This window comes from Camelina sativa, chromosome 11 (assembly GCF_000633955.1).
Source record: "Camelina sativa cultivar DH55 chromosome 11, Cs, whole genome shotgun sequence".
Lineage (NCBI taxonomy): Eukaryota > Viridiplantae > Streptophyta > Magnoliopsida > Brassicales > Brassicaceae > Camelina > Camelina sativa.
Window position 1 is genome coordinate 32917822 of NC_025695.1, and position 16504 is coordinate 32934325.

The 16504-nt window shown below is 36.3% G+C and overlaps 5 protein-coding genes across 5 annotated transcripts; 2 read left to right on the forward strand and 3 right to left on the reverse strand.

Moving 5' to 3' along the window:
* On the reverse strand, positions 1215 to 3167 carry LOC104724973. Its single transcript, XM_010443554.2, has 8 exons — positions 2787 to 3167; positions 2641 to 2696; positions 2492 to 2551; positions 2313 to 2390; positions 2076 to 2205; positions 1947 to 1999; positions 1700 to 1873; positions 1215 to 1624 (listed from the first exon to the last, which is right to left on the reverse strand). The coding sequence occupies exons 1-8, from the start codon at positions 3094 to 3096 to the stop codon at positions 1478 to 1480; spliced, it is 1008 nt and encodes a 335-aa protein (XP_010441856.1). The 5' UTR covers positions 3097 to 3167; the 3' UTR covers positions 1215 to 1477.
* Positions 3355 to 5090, reverse strand: LOC104724974. The gene is made up of 8 exons (XM_019231671.1): positions 4750 to 5090; positions 4616 to 4671; positions 4470 to 4529; positions 4312 to 4389; positions 4096 to 4225; positions 3967 to 4019; positions 3709 to 3882; positions 3355 to 3626 (listed from the first exon to the last, which is right to left on the reverse strand). Exons 1-8 carry the CDS (start codon positions 5075 to 5077, stop codon positions 3453 to 3455), a joined length of 1053 nt encoding a protein of 350 aa, XP_019087216.1. The 5' UTR covers positions 5078 to 5090; the 3' UTR covers positions 3355 to 3452.
* LOC104724975 (elongation factor Tu, chloroplastic-like) lies at positions 6462 to 8190 on the forward strand. Its single transcript, XM_010443556.2, has one exon. It carries the CDS (start codon positions 6562 to 6564, stop codon positions 7984 to 7986), a length of 1425 nt encoding a protein of 474 aa, XP_010441858.1. The 5' UTR covers positions 6462 to 6561; the 3' UTR covers positions 7987 to 8190.
* LOC104724976 lies at positions 8297 to 8703 on the reverse strand. Its single transcript, XM_010443557.1, has 2 exons — positions 8583 to 8703; positions 8297 to 8470 (listed from the first exon to the last, which is right to left on the reverse strand). The coding sequence occupies exons 1-2, from the start codon at positions 8701 to 8703 to the stop codon at positions 8352 to 8354; spliced, it is 240 nt and encodes a 79-aa protein (XP_010441859.1). The 3' UTR covers positions 8297 to 8351.
* Positions 15028 to 16151, forward strand: LOC109127388 (uncharacterized protein At3g43530-like). Its single transcript, XM_019232022.1, has 3 exons — positions 15028 to 15255; positions 15327 to 15488; positions 15585 to 16151. The coding sequence occupies exons 1-3, from the start codon at positions 15028 to 15030 to the stop codon at positions 16149 to 16151; spliced, it is 957 nt and encodes a 318-aa protein (XP_019087567.1).

Sequence of the window (16504 nt, forward strand, 5' to 3'; positions counted from 1 at the left end):
ATTCAAGATATGCACATATTAATTATATGCAACCACTTTAAAATTTCTTATTACTCAAATGACGTTTTTCTCTTAGACACAATTAAAAGTTTCGTAATCTTCCTTGATAATATTATTAGGAGATCAAAATATCTATCTGTTTTGTTGGATTCGGACTTATCTTTAATTAATTGTTCAAAGTCATTGTTTTGACTACTGACTAATTTAAATATATGATCCATCTTCGTTTAATATAATAAGTTCAACCGGCGGAAAAAATGTTGGTTGATGTGATATCGATCTGTACCTTCGTATGTGTGAGTCATAAAATATTAAAGGGTTGATTCAAACTGAGTTTATGTCATGTTATGGATGGTGTGTATTTTCGTATCACTTAGGCAGGCCCGGCTCAAATGTCAAAACTCAAAACACATCAATAAAACTAAGTAATAGTGGGGAATTATTCTTTAATTCCATAAAATAGTCTTCTTTTTCCTGAATTAAAATCAAAAAATCTTTTTTTCTAAGGCAATTCCTTCGAACTCAACAAACGTTTGGGATTTTTTACTAGCCCAAGCCATTTCTGGATTTTTTATAGAGTACTATTCACTAAAGCGTCAGACAAAACCCAACTCTCATGTGGATGAATGAGTATACCCTAAATCTAGAGAGAATCATTCATTTCATCTGTCATTTAGTAGATTTTATCTGAAGTAAAACTCTCAAAGCTAGTCTAGTTTGAACCATTATACCTTTGAGAGAAGATCATCAAGACTTCGGTCGAAACCTTGAGTGTTCCTATGCAAGTTTGATAATAATCAATTAGTCATACCAAATTAACAAACTAACTAAAAATAAAAAACTTGTGTAGTTACTTCATTATTGATGTCAAATGTCTAGTTTGTACATGTGTCTCTTTGAAAATATTTTACTATTGACTTTTTACAGAGTACGTACAAGTTTTATTGTATTGATATCTTATCAAATAGCCAGAAAAGTAAGTTTATCAATCACTATTTTGTGCGAAGGTATTGCAGGTTTATTATTATTTTTTTTTAACAACGTATTGCAGGTTTATTAGACTTGCGAATTTCATAACTTACTCTTTAAAGGGATTAAATTTTTCCAGTATGTAAATTTGAATTTTATATGTTCTCGAATTATTTGTCTACTCGGTTCGAACCGGAGCGGTCCAAAAACTTTGTCTGACTAAAAAAGAGTAACTGAAAAAAAAATCAGTTTAACGTGTTTGAATTTAGTTAGCTAAGAGAAGATCTAATGACTGAGAGTAAGATTAGTAACAGCTCAATCAGAATCTTGTAACTCAAAGTCAGACTCACATCTGCAAAAAGAAAAATCCAAAGAACAAACTTGTTGCCACTATACACATTTGAGCTTCTTGATCAAATCTTTGCATTTGAGGTGATTCCTCAAAATTCAACAATTTGGTTGATTTCTTGATGGCACATGTTAAAATGCAATTGAAAACATCGGTTTGTTAGAGAGTCTCGCACAGCTTCCATTGTTTCACTGTTTCGCTCAAACGAACTGGAACCTTGTTAGACCAGTCACTAAGATCAGGTAAGCCTCCGGTCAAGGCAACAAAGTTGAGACCTTGTGAATCTGGTGTTCTCTTCCAGCTAACCTGCAAGTGGCAAATGGGGTTTAATCTTTTACTTCTTTTCATTCAAAAAGGATGGAGATGAAATGTGTTACTTACTTGTCCGGGAAATGCTTCTGACAAGATCTTGACGGTAGAATTCAACATCCAAGCTGAATCACTCAACACCAACTGTGGTTTTCCATTCTGCAGTTCTGTTTCGATTCCAGCACAATTCACCATAATGCGACCGTTAGGCATTAGCCTACTAGCCAGCTCATGCCAAATCGGGACCTAAAGGAAATCAAAATCAAAACACTAATACGCAAAGTGTCAATGTGTGACTAAATAATACTAATAACCATACCTGTTGCAGCTGATCTAAGACCTTTCCATCAGCAAACAAATCAACAATGATCCCTAAATCAACATAAGAATCCGAGATTTCAGATAAGAACAACAGAATACACAACATACATTTATCTTGAAATCTCACCAGCATATCTTCCTGTAGCATCTTGAGAAGGCGAGAGAGCATCATCTACAAGAACAGAAAGTCTACCGCCTTGTGAGGTCGGTTTCTCTAGCTCAGACATCCCAAGATAGTCTCTTGCTTTCTCAATCAACTACTGTCCGTACAAGAAAACACATTGAACTCAAGTTTCCAATAAGCCAAAAAAAAAAAAAAACACCGCAAGATAATCTGACTGTGTCAAGATAGCTTCTTACATACAATTTCATCAATCTCCCAACCTTCAAGCTGCATAGATGGCCACAACTCAAGAATCAATCTTGCAGCTGTTCCACCACCCTAAAAAAAAAAAAACACACACATGTAAACAACATCATTGAGTAACTGAAGCCTGTGCATATCTCAGACAATCAGAATGAGACTCATAGCATAGTGCTCACCAAGCCATAGATTGCAATAGGACCATCAGGGATAATAGGAGGCAAACTTGCAAACTCATCCTACAACAAAAAATGTTGATATGATTCTGTTCTCTTTGACATAAACCACATTGATCTCTCAAATGAGAAACATTTCAGCAATGTCATACCCAATAAGATCCAGTCCAGTTCTGACCTCCTTTATTGATGACACTATGCACATTCTCTACAGAGATGAGTTTTAATATCAGAGGATTTGATAATACAAGCTTACTTATCCAAAAACAGAGCAATTAGGGTTTCTAATAAATCTCACGAGTTGAATCAAGGAGTAGGTATCTTGAAGAAACAGTATCCACTATAACAATCTCGTTGTATCTGCTTCTTACGGCTACCACAACCCAATACTCTTCTTCTTCTTCTTCGTCATCTTCTTTGCTAGGTTCTTGTTGAATTTGCCTCTCTTCACGGTCACTTTGCTTGAGGCAAAACGAAATTGAGAATCTGGGTTTGTTCTGAGAAGGATTTATGAACAAGGGTTTTGAAAATTGAGATGAAAGGAAGCAGCTTTCGTATCGAGAAAGTGAATGTAGAGATGAGATGGCCATAGATCTCAAAGCTGCCATTTTTGGTTTGTTCTCTTTGCTTCAAAGTCTTATCCTTTTCTCTTCCTTCTACCTTCAATTTACAGAGTGTGCTCGAAATTGTCGATTTTTGCAACGGTAGGTGTCTTGCCGTTTATTAACTATACAAACGGCACGAGGTTTGTATTTAGAAAGTCAAAGACTTTGGTACGTTTTAACAAAGCTCGAACGAGTGTCTTAGAAAACGACACGGTTTGTTCTCCCAGATAAAGAACATATACACTGGTCAGTTTTTGAAAATAGTTGAAAATGTCAAATTTATATATAACTCAGAGTAGAGAACATACAGTTTAATTGTCTGATCAAATCTTAATCATTAGAAATCTTGATGTTAAGAATTAAGATGCATTCAAAGCACCGATTTGTATAGGGGTCTCGCAAAGCTTCCATAGCTTCACTGTTTCACTCAAACGTATTGGAACCTTGTTAGACCAGTCACTAAGATCAAGTAAGCCACCAGTTAAGGCAACAAAGTTGAGACCCTGTGAATCTGGTGTTCTCTTCCAGCTAACCTGAAACAACAGTTAATCGTAAGATCTTTTGGTTCTTCTCACTGTAACAAAAGAGGATATGAAAATGAAATGTGTTACTCACTTGTCCAGGAAACGCTTCTGACAAGACCTTGACGGTTGAATTCAACTTCCAAGTTAAATCATCTAACACCAACTGTGGTTTTCCATTCTGTATTTCTGCATCGATTCCGGCACAATTCACCATAAGACGACCGGTAGGCATTAACCGACTAGCCAGTTCCAGCCACATTGGAACCTGAACACACATTCAAATTCAACTAAGTGTCACAAAAGTTGACTAAATATAATACTAATAATACCATAACCAGTTATAAAATACCTCTTGCAGCTGATCTAAGACCTTTCCATCAGCGAATAAATCAACGATGATCCCTAAACCGACATAAAAATTCAAGAATTTAGACAAGAACAAGAGAAACAACATAAATTATTAACCTGTAGTGCTCACCAGCATATCTTCCTGAATCATCTTGAGAAGGAGAGAGAGCATCGTCTATATGAATACAAAGTCTACCGCCTTCTGATGTCGGTATCTCTAGCTCAGACAGCCCGAGATAGTTTCTTGATTTCTCAATCAACTACTGTTCATAATTGAAATCACAGTGAACTCAAGATTTCAATATGCAAACCAAATGCCGCAAGGAAAATCATATGGCTTACTTACAATTTCATCGATCTCCCAACCTTCAAGCTGCGTTGAAGGCCACAACTCAAGAATTAATCTTGCAGCTGTTCCACCACCCTAAGTAAAACACATGAACAAAAAGTTAAACACGCATCATTGACGACTTCTTGGTATGAGATTCATTGCGTAGTGCTCACTAAGCCATAGATTGCAATGGGACCATCAGGTATAATAGGCGGCAAACTCGCTGACTCATCCTGAAAACAACCACATTCACTTATCAATAGAGAAACAACCAAAGTTAAGATTTTTGTAACTTAATGATGGAAAAAATCTAACATACCCAATAAGATCCAGTCCAATTCTGGCCTCCTTTATTGATAACACTATGAACATTCCCTACATAATCAAAAACTTAGGTTACGATCGTAGGATCTCACATACAAAACAGAGGAATTAGGGTTTTAAAAATCTCACTAGTGGAATCAAGAAGAAGATATCTAGAATCAATAGTATCCACTATAACAATCTCATTGTATCTGCTTCTTACGGCTGACACAACCGAACACTCTTCCTCTTCTTCCTCTTCCTCTTTGTCTTCTTCTTCGTCTCTGCCACGATCACTTTGCTTAAGGCAAAAGGAAAATGAGGATCTGGGTTTCGTCTGAGATGGAATTCTAAACGAGGGTTTTGAAAATTGGGATGAAAGGACGCAACTTTGGTTGCAAGAAAGTGAATGGAGATTTGAGATAGCCATGGAACTCAAAGCTGCCATCTTTTTTGTTTTTTCAGTTCTCTTTTGCATCCTAAAGTCTTATCCTTTTCTGCTACCTTCAGTTTTATATGTCGATTACAGTATCAGGCTCTCACCTCAGAAGGCAGAAGTGACTTTTGGATTGTGTCTGAAATGTCGGCATTACAACGGTTAGTGTCTTGCCGTTTATTGACAGTACAAACGGCAATGTTTTTGATTTTAGAAAGTCAGATTTTGTGTTCAAACTCTTCGGAATAGGTTGTTGGAGGAGCTGACTGAGCTGACAAACGAACCGGTCCAAAATTTATCCTGAAACGGCATAGAACGTAACCTGAAAACTATAGCCCAAAATGTTAAATAAAAATATCAGTGCGCAATCACACGTGGATTGGATTTGTCTGTTTCAACAGCACTAACGAGTGCTTAGAGAAACGACACGATTTGTTCTCTCCAGTAGAGATCTTTGTGTTGGTCAATAAGGCTACACGTAAGCAACGATATGGCCATGAACTTGTACATTACTTGAGTTTTATGCCAGCCAAATTATTTACAGATTTTAAATATTCTATTTCTTTTTACACAAATATGTTTTTTTTTTGAAATGTTTTTCACAAATTAAGAGAATCATGTAAATTTCCACTGTATTTTTTATAAACACATTAACAACTTTTTCTTTCTAATTAAAAAACTGAATAATAGGAATATGAGAATTATTCGTTAAAAATACAAAATGACATTTTTTTGCAAAACAAAACTAAAACCTAAACATGTGACAAAAAAAAATAGAGAAAGTAAAAAATTATTTAAAACATTTTCTTATCAAAAAAAAATTATTTAAAACATATTGTACTTAGTTTAGGCCAATTGTCTATAAAATGTTGGAATGATATTATTTGTGCAACAAAAAGAATATAAATTATTGAAAAAAAGAATATAAATTATTTTGATGGTCTCAACAAAATAATTCTTTATAAAAAATATACACATCTTATAATTATACAATATTCACCATTTCAATTATAAAATACTCCAAAAATTTTCCAAACTGTTCCAATAACTACAATTACCCGTAAATTCAAGTATCTGAGGATTGATCCGCGTTTTTCAATATTCTAAAAAATTTCCACTTACTACGAGCGGCGTTTTTTTGAACTACCAAATTAGAGTTCTTTTCTAATTAGTGTTTGGTTGAAATAATTTATTAATTTATATCATACCCATAAATCATTACTAAACCCATTTAAAAATGTAAAAATACACTATCTATAAAACCAAACATAAAAATTCAATAATTTCATTATCCTGTCATATGTTTCTTCAATTTTAATAATAAATAAAAAAAAAATAAAAAAGATTGGCAGACAATGCAACGGATAAAACTAAGTAAGAGCCTCTCGTTTTCTTTTTTGCCTCCTTTGCCTTCTACAGGGGGGGCCTAAATATAAAAAACCACTCACTTCACAAAATCTCTCCACTCTCTTCCCCCAAATTCACCAAAACCAAAACCCTAAATTCTCTCCTCTGCTCCAAATTCAATGGCGATTTCATCACCCGCCGCTACTTCTTCTTCCAGCACTAAACTCCTCAATTCCTTCACTTCTCCATCCATCTCCATTAAACCACAATCCTTAACTCTCTCTTCCTCCTTCCTCCCTTCAATCACATCCCTCTCCATCACCACCACCACAACAACAACCCCTCACCGTCTCCGTCACGCCTTCACCGTACGCGCCGCAAGAGGAAAATTCGAACGCAAGAAACCACACGTCAACATCGGGACAATAGGTCACGTCGACCACGGCAAAACAACACTAACCGCAGCACTAACCATGGCTTTAGCCTCAATGGGAAACAGCGTAGCCAAAAAATACGACGAGATCGACGCAGCTCCTGAAGAGAGAGCTCGTGGGATCACAATCAACACCGCCACGGTCGAGTACGAAACAGAGAATCGTCATTACGCTCATGTTGATTGTCCTGGTCACGCGGATTACGTCAAGAACATGATCACTGGTGCTGCTCAGATGGATGGTGCAATCCTCGTTGTCTCTGGTGCTGATGGACCAATGCCACAGACTAAAGAACATATCTTGTTGGCTAAGCAAGTTGGTGTTCCTGATATGGTTGTGTTTCTTAATAAAGAAGATCAAGTTGATGATGCTGAGCTTCTAGAGCTTGTTGAGCTTGAGGTTCGTGAGCTTTTATCGTCTTACGAGTTTAACGGTGATGATATTCCTATTATCTCTGGCTCTGCTTTGTTAGCTGTTGAGACTCTTACTGAGAATCCTAATGTTAAGAGAGGTGAGAACAAATGGGTAGATAAGATTTATGAGCTTATGGATTCTGTTGATAGTTATATCCCGATTCCGACTAGGCAGACCGAGTTACCGTTTTTGCTTGCGGTTGAAGATGTTTTTTCGATTACTGGCCGTGGTACGGTTGCTACTGGCCGTGTGGAAAGAGGTACGGTTAAGGTTGGGGAGACTGTTGATTTGGTGGGGCTGAGAGAGACTAGGAACTATACGGTTACGGGTGTGGAAATGTTTCAGAAGATTCTTGATGAAGCAATGGCTGGTGATAATGTAGGGTTGTTGCTTAGAGGTATACAAAAGGCTGATATACAAAGAGGTATGGTTTTGGCTAAGCCGGGGTCGATTACTCCGCATACTAAGTTTGAAGCGATTGTGTATGTGTTGAAGAAGGAAGAAGGGGGAAGGCATTCGCCGTTTTTCGCGGGGTATAGACCTCAGTTTTACATGAGGACGACTGATGTTACTGGTAAAGTGACTAAGATTATGAATGATAAGGATGAGGAGTCGAAGATGGTTATGCCAGGTGATAGGGTTAAGATTGTTGTTGAGCTTATAGTGCCTGTTGCTTGTGAACAAGGGATGAGGTTTGCTATTAGAGAAGGTGGTAAGACTGTTGGTGCTGGAGTGATTCAGTCCATTATCGAGTGAAAGTTGCGAGCTCTTGCTTCTTGCTTTTTTTTTTTTTGTTTTGTTTTGGTTTTATTCAGAAAAAACTCTTGAAAATTTGATTTGAAATTAATTAGTGTTATTTTTCTTCTTTTTTTTTTTCGCTATTTTGTATGAAAACTCAGGATAAAAAATGTCATATATTCTCTGGTTTCAGTCTGAATTCAAAGCTCAAATTTATATGCTTAGAGTGTTTGGTTGTTATAGTAGATGCTTCTGGTCACATAAGATCGGGAAAGCCATTCCAATATTTTAAATGTAAACGATTCAAATGTTAAAACTCTTGAAATTTTTTATTCAGAAAACTCTTGAAATTTCAGTACTTAAAAAGCAGAAGAAAAAGAAAATTAATATTTGCCGTAATCAACGTTAGGATCATCAGCAGTATCACGTCCACCACCTTGTTGGCTCTGCGATGGTCTTACTAGCCCCTCATTCTGTTTATAATAACCCATCATTCTCCTACCTTGTTAGACACGTACAGTAGATTAATTAATGATTTGATTACTCATATTTATCAACACCTATACAGACACTATACCAAAAAAAAATCCATGAAATATTAAGGAAACACAAACCGGTTAGTAGGACTGATTGGTGAACAGAAGGAAGAGCTGACTCGGTACGGCAAAGGACGGTGCAAAGGAGAAGAAGCATAATTAGCACTTGACTCATTTTTGAAGATATTGTGTTTCTCATCTCTCGATCTTTATTTACTTGACTTTAGAGGCTAGACTCATATTTATGTAAATGAAAGGGCGGAGGGGACATTTCACGATAGAATGAAACAAATAAAAACTTAAAACATACTTAAGTTGGCCCTTTTATATGTTCTCCACTAGTCAATAATACCTTTAACAAGTGGACCCTCTTGTTCTTATAAAAACAAACAATTAATTTTACTACTTATAAAAATAAGATATAATCCTTTTTTGTTGTTGATGTTATATTTTTGAGAGATCCTCCCATACCGAACAGAGAGCCCACATCCACTCTCCTAGGTCCACTTTTCAACCTAGGCTCTAATACCAATTGTTGAGCTTTCTAAGCTCAAACCAACTTCCCTATTAGTATGATATTGTCCGCTTTGGGTCTAGATGACAAAGCCTGCACAAATTTATTATTGGACTGTTTCCCAAAAAGCCTCATACTAATTGGAGTTGATTTTGGCTTATATATTAGAAACTTATTTTCTAATCTTCAGATGTGGGACATTGTTTGTATCCCAACAGAAACCAATATATTTGAACTTCAATCCATGATAGAAGTTTTTATTTTGGTTGAATGCAAATGTATATTATGAATAAATATATAAAAGTGAAAGTATCATATGTGTTGTGTATAATTTTATCATCTCCATTAATAAAATAGAATTTATTGAGTCAACGCATATTCTAGGGATAAAGTCAACACAAGTTTGAATTTATCTAATAAAAGGGAAAAGTCTTGTGATCAGGCCAATGGACCAAGAGCTCGTGACCGACTCGACAATCGGGCCAAAAGCTCATGACTGACTCTGTCAACAGGCTGAGAGTTTCGTGACTGGCTTTGTCAATGGTCAGTAAATTTCGTGACTAGCTCTGTTAATGGACCAAGAGTCTAATGAACGACTCTGTCGTGACTAGCTCTGTTAATGGACCAAGAGTTTCGTGACTGGCTTTGTCAACATCTATTTTTTTCGTTTTTCGTAGTTTCTAAACGAATCAATTACTTTTGCCCAAACAATATGAATACATATGTTTTTCTTTAATAAAGATAAACATGAATAAGTTCTTGCATATAAGTATGTTTAGGTTAGGGACAAAATGAAAATAATCACTATATAGCATTCAAACGAAACTAAGATTATCTTAAGATAGTCGTTTACCAAATATCTTTGATAAGCAAGATATATTGATAATTTTGGTTTAAGTTGAAAATTTATGACTTAAATCACACCAATTCAGTTATTCAGATGAACTCCACGACCAAGATCAATTGGGTGAAAGCTTAAAGTGTGATGTACCAAAAGACTAGAGGGATTAACATGAATAGAGCAAACAAAAGGAATGGATTGAGAGCCGCCTTTGCTGGCGATTAGAAATGTTTTTGTACATAGCATTTCAGAAATTGTCAAGAAGGATTAATTCTTTCAAAATGCTTATTCAACTTCAACCTCTCCTATTCTTGAGCTACATCTACATGCAGCTGCAAAATCAAGAGAAGATTTCACTGTTCACTTTAAGGAGCAGTTCGAACATTATAATTAAGAATTTTTTCATTAAACGCCTCACAAATTTTAGAGTCTACCATCCTCTTATAAAAAGAACTACAACCGAGAAGGTAAAGAAAATAAAAAATCACCTTTTTCCACTAGAAAGTACTGATTGATCGATGAGAAAATAAACCCCACCTTATCATTCTTGGAAATCCAAGTATTTGAAATCTTTATCTTGAATCTACAATGTTAGTTTAATAATACACAAACCACACATACTTGTTAACAAGTGAACCAAATCCCCTTTTCCTTCTATAACCAATTTATAGTAGTTTCATTAGTCATCATAGGGTTGGATAGATTGATTTTTGAATCTTTCAACTATGGACAGCCACTTTGAATGTCTTAAATTAGTTATCGATCCATAGGTTCTAGAGAGTTGGAGAGTAATCTAAGGGGAAAATCACGTTTTAAACCTTCAAAGTGTCATTGGGTAACACTTTAAACCTCGAGAGAATTCCACTAATACTATAAACCTTTAAAATGATTTTACTAACACTTTAAACCTTAAAACTAACTTTCATTATTTTTGTATCGCCATAAAAAATAACGGAATAATAATATTCGTCAAAGCGAAATAGTTAAACTATGTTGGTTTAATTTAAATTTTAATTACTTTTAGTTTTTATAAATAAATAAAAAGATAAAAAAATAAATTTGTGTTCATCTTCATTGTAGACAAAACTTTTACTACGTTACTCTTTACATTATTAATCCTTTTAATAAATGCATCTCCACTGGATTCTGATTCAAATCGATTGACTTCTCATTAGAAACCAATGAATCTTCTAAATATGTTGCCGTCTTCAATTTTACATTTGTCAAATGTTAACCTTACCTCTAATTCTTCATTTTTTTTGCTTAGATGTATTTTTAGATTTTTTTATCAATCATAATAAATAATTAAATTAAATTAAATTAATTAAACAAGTATTTAAATCAAACCAGCATAGTTTAACTATATCACGTTGACAGATATTACTGTTCCGTCATCTTTCATAGGGGTGCATGATATCTTGTGTTTTTGTTGGGTTTTAAGCCATGTTTTTTCATTGTTTTGTGCATATTCATGAGCATTTAGGTTGTTTAGGTTGCATTTTGCATCAAGTTTGGTATCTCAGGTGTTGGAGTAGAGATGTACAAGAAAAGTGTGTTTTGGAGCTAAGTAAGTCAAGAATTAGCAATATAATGGAAGACACACATTTGGATGCACACAAGATAATTGATGATTCGGAACCAGTCTGCAGTCCCTCAAAAATCGACTCGTATGAAGACCTTTCCTTGGGATATAGCTCCAGAGTTCTTCACCAAAGTTATTGGAAATTGAGTAAGCTTTGCAATGGAGGCAATTTCAAGACAATCGGAAGTGTGTGTAAGGATTTATACCTGTCTTAGTGAGCGTATATACAGTCAGAGGAAGATCGCCACCATCAGCGGGCCGGAGCAGCGGCCAAAGCATGGCCGTGTGAGACCATCGGTCAAGACCAGCGGCCAAGAACTGGCCGAGTGAAGATTATACGTGCATTGATCGTTTGGAGCAGCGACCAAGAGCAGCGGCCAAACAATGGCCGAGTGAAGACCAGCGGCCATCCCAATCGGTCAAGAGCTGGCCGATGGAGTACATCAAGGGGGAGATCGCCAGTACCAGCGGCCAAAACCAGCGGCCAAAGCATGGCCGTGTGAGACCATCACCACACTTGTTTTAGTTTTGATCCGGGTTTGACCCGGTTTGAACTGGGTTAATCCGGCTCCCTTTTATTTTGCTATAAATACTCTAACCCTATTAAGGGGAGACTTATCTCTTATCTTATCTCTTGTTTAGCAGCCAGTTAGGGTTCTTAAGCTTGTTTACTCTTGGTTTGTTGAATGATTGAGTACACTTCTAAGTTTTTAATAGCAATTTCTATTCAAATCTCCTATTCTATAATCTCTAATTATGATTTCACAAAGATCAAACCTCTACCTTTGTGTGATCATAACCATGAGTGAGTAGATCTTTTAGAACTTTGGGCTAGGTAGATTAGGGAGATAGATGATTGATCTTTGATGTCTAAGGCTTTATTTATGTATATCCTATCTTGATTAGTGTTAATAATGCTAAATAGCCTTGATCAAGCTTGAATCTAGACATTAGGATTTCCATGCCCATAAGGTATTTGATGAAATTCCTGAACAAAATTAATCAAGAGCATTGCATTCCTAGCCAATGGAAATTGATGATTAGGGTGCTTAGTGGTATTTAGACTTGTTCTTAATGCACGCTTGCCTTGTGATTGCCTTTGGAAATTGTTGATTATCACTTGATTAGCATATGAATCTCTATCATGGAAATGATTTGATTTGCATAAGTGTTCTTAGCCATAGGATTGTTCTTGTTTGTTGCTTAGACATATAGGATTGGTTAGCTATCTCCCAAGTCAATAACCTTGCCCAAAGTTCACTTGTTTAATCTTGATTTTTAAAGCTTGTTGCTAGTTGTGTTATGTTTCTTTGATTTTGCTTGTTTTGAATTGTCTTGTTTTATTTCTTGAATCAGTTTGTCAGTTAAGATTGTGACAAAAGAACCTTTTCCTGTTTAAGAATAGATTAATCATCTTTGTGTATTCTTAGTGAGTTGATTAATGCAAATTGTGGATTGATAATTTAATTGAAGTAAAAGTACTACATCAGTGCAAACAGGAAAATTAGTTTTAAGGCTTGAAGTATTAGTGAAATCATTTTAAAGGTTTATAGTGTTAGTGAAAAAGTCTCAAAGTTTAAAGTGATACTCAATGACACTTTAAAGGTTTAAATGTGATTTTCCCGTAATCTAAGTTTCGCTCATATCTTAATTTAAATTGCACAAGTTTAGGAATCAAGATATGCGATAAGATATCATCTACTTGGTACAAAAGTACATGTACTTTTTTTTTTTTTTTGAGAAACACAAGTACATGGAAAATCGCGTGATATTAGTACTTGACCAATATAAATTACGTATAGGGATGTTAAAAATGGGTAAAAACCCAGTGGGTACCCAAAACCCATGTTTAAAACTGGGTTTACAGACCTGCTTTTTTTTCTAAAAAAATAAACGGGTTAAAAATGGGTAGGTACCCGAAACTATGAAATCTTACACGGATTTACCCTATCAGTTATGGGTACGGACTTTATTCTCTCGTGCCCTTCTCTCTCAAATTCTTTTCTAATTTACCTTTGTTATAATAAATAATTTGTTTTTTCTTTTCTTTTAATCAAAAAATTGGTCAAATACTAAAAAACTTTAACGATTTCCAATATTTACCAACCCAACCAGCAACATTCGGATTACCCACCCAAATATTCGGGTTATCCAAACAAATTCGGGTAAACATTTTTCAACTCTTTTTTTGTTTCCTTCGATTATCTTCTTTCCCCATTTTTAACAGTCCGACTCTCTTCCTCTCCCTCTCTTCACCAAAATTCTCTGTTCTTCAACAATATCCTCCAAAATCTCTTGGGCATCTCCTCTATTTGCTCAAAATCTTATCAATTCTCGTCGTTTTCCTCAATTTCGGTAAAGGTAAGTCTTTTTGTTTTGTAAAATTAGGGTTCAAACTCAAACGAACGAAATCTCTTAAATTTTGTGTTTTTTTGTTAATCTAGTGATATCAATGGGTCCTAAGACTCGAAATGGTATAAATTCGAAGAAGAGGAAGAAGAAGAATCCCATAATTGAAGATCCTCCTCCGCGAACTTCAAGTTTTCCTCCTCCGCCAGCAATAGCTCCTCCCTCGCCAGCAATAACTCCTCCTCCTCTGCAAACTGAAGCTTCTCCTCCTCCGTCGGCAGTAGATCCTCCTCCTTCGTTGGCAGTAGATCCTCCTCCTCCGCGAACTGAAAATTCTCCTCATCCGCCAAGTGAAGGTTCTCCTCCTCCACAAACTGAAGGTTCTCCTCCTCCGCCAACATTAGATCCTCCTCAGCCGCCAGATGATGAGGATCTATCCCAAACAGAATCCGAGGAACAGAGGTCTCCTCCATCGCATCCACAGGTAACTAGAGTGAAATTTAGAGAAATTGAGATACTAGAGTTTGATTTTGTTTGTACATGGAGCGGGTTTGATTTAGGTTTGTAGATATAGCGGGAATTGAGAAATTGAATGAGTTGTGTTTTGGTACAAATAAGTTTGTTTGGTACAACTAGACATTTTAGTACATATAAGTTTGTTTGGTACAACTAGACATTTTAGTACAACTATTTATTACAATTCTGTTTTGCAGGATACAGAAGAGGAGACCCAACCAATACCACCTCTGAAGTTTTACTTCAAGCAAACAAATTATACAAAGTGGTGTAGGCTGTCATCAAGGTCTGAAGAGAACAAAACGATGAAAGACTTGGAAATCCTTACGGAAACGGAGAAGGATTGGTTTCGCTCACACTCGCAGTTTAAGCACATTTGGCACATGCATAAGGAGGAGAACCATAGGTATACGTGTATGTGGTTGTTGTTGCTTCGCATGGTTTGTATGGAGAAAGATAGAGTCTGTTGGTTTGTGGTGAATGGCGTTCCCGTTCGATATTCGCTTAGGGAGCATGGCCTCATTTGTGGATTAGACTGTCGTATCTATCCATCAAACTTTAAGAAATTGGGGAGTGATGAGTTTGTGAAAAGGAATTTTGGAGAAGAAGAAGAAGAAGAAGAAGAAGGAGAAGGAAATAAAAAGCCGAAAAAATTGTGGTAAGAATCAAAGATGCGAGAAGAAAGCTACATTCAATGGAAGCATGTAGAGACCGGTTAAAGATGGCGGTGCTCTTGTTCTTAAGCACTATCATCTCACCTAGAAAAAAGTATGGCTACATCGATGATTTTATGCTTCAAATTGTGGATGATCTATATGCATGTGAAACGTTTCCGTGGGGGAGATACACATTTGACGAAAGTATTACAAATATCTCCCGTTTGATGGATAGTTTTAAGGGGCGTGTGAAGTCAACTTGGTGTTTTCCGGGTTTCTTAACTCCTTTGGAGGTAAAATTTAATTGTTGTGAAGCATTTTGTGTAGATAATTGTTGTATCTTATGGTTTAATGTAACTTGTAGATATTGGCGTGTGAGTGCATTCCTGATTTGAAGAGTAAGTTTCGAGTGGATGTGGTAGGAGCAGAACCAGGTTGTCCAAGAATGTGCAAACAAAAATGGAGGTATAGTCACATGAAAGGCTTCCCAATTGAAGATGTAAATGACGCCCTTGGATCTACAACGGTAAGTGTTTCTCCTTAACTATAAATTGTTTCTCATAGTGATCTAAAGTTTGTTTTAGATTTAGAAATCTTAGCATTTTGTTTGTTTATTCAACAGGAAATTCATAGCATTTTGGAACCTGAATTGTCTGAGGTCCCTCTTATGGCTCGCATCACAGAAAATGAGGAGATACAATCGAGTGATCCAATTACTGAGAGTTGGGAGCATCGCCTATGTGTAGAAAGGAAGAAGATATGCTGGAAAGAGCTGTATAATTTAGATGTGTCTGCTCGAGGAGAAAATGGGAGAGAAGAGCAGCAGCGAGAAGAAGGAGAAGCAGCAGGAGAAGAGGAAAACATCCCGCCACAGACTTCTAGGTTTGTGAACAATCTTAAAGCGCTTGAAAAGAAAGTAATGGGAGCGATGAAAGCAGGGTTTACTGAAATCAACAAGAAGATTAGTGTCTTGGACAGAAGGTTGAAAGATGTTGAGCTTTGTTTGAATGATGCAATGAATAAGGATGGACTGAATTTTATGGCTAGTGACAATTTTAGAGGGTCTGGATATGAGAACGATGGTGGTTTTGAGGGAGGTGTTGAGATGTCTAGGGAACAAGAAGAAGAAGACAATGGTGATGAGGTGGCTAGGGAACAACAAGAAGAAGACAANCAGCAGCAGCAGTAGGAGGCGAAGAAGCAGCAGAAGCAGCAGCAGCAGTAGATGTTGAGATGGGTGGTGAAGAAGAAGCAGCAATAGGAGGCGAATCAAGAGATGTTGAGATGAGTGGTGAAGATGAAGCAGCAGCAGTAGGAGGCGAAGAAAGAGATGTTGTGATGGTTAAGACACGTTCCCAGAAGAGGAAGAGAGTAGGCGAACCTTCAAAGTACCTTAAGAGTCCGTATACAAGGCAAAAGAAGAAAGGTCAACAATTGAAGGCAAAATGATGTTAGTGTTGGTGTTGTTTTCATTTTGTTTTTTGTTGGTGTTGTTTGTTTTTCGTTGGTGTTGTTTGATGGACTCAGGATTTTCGGATTGAT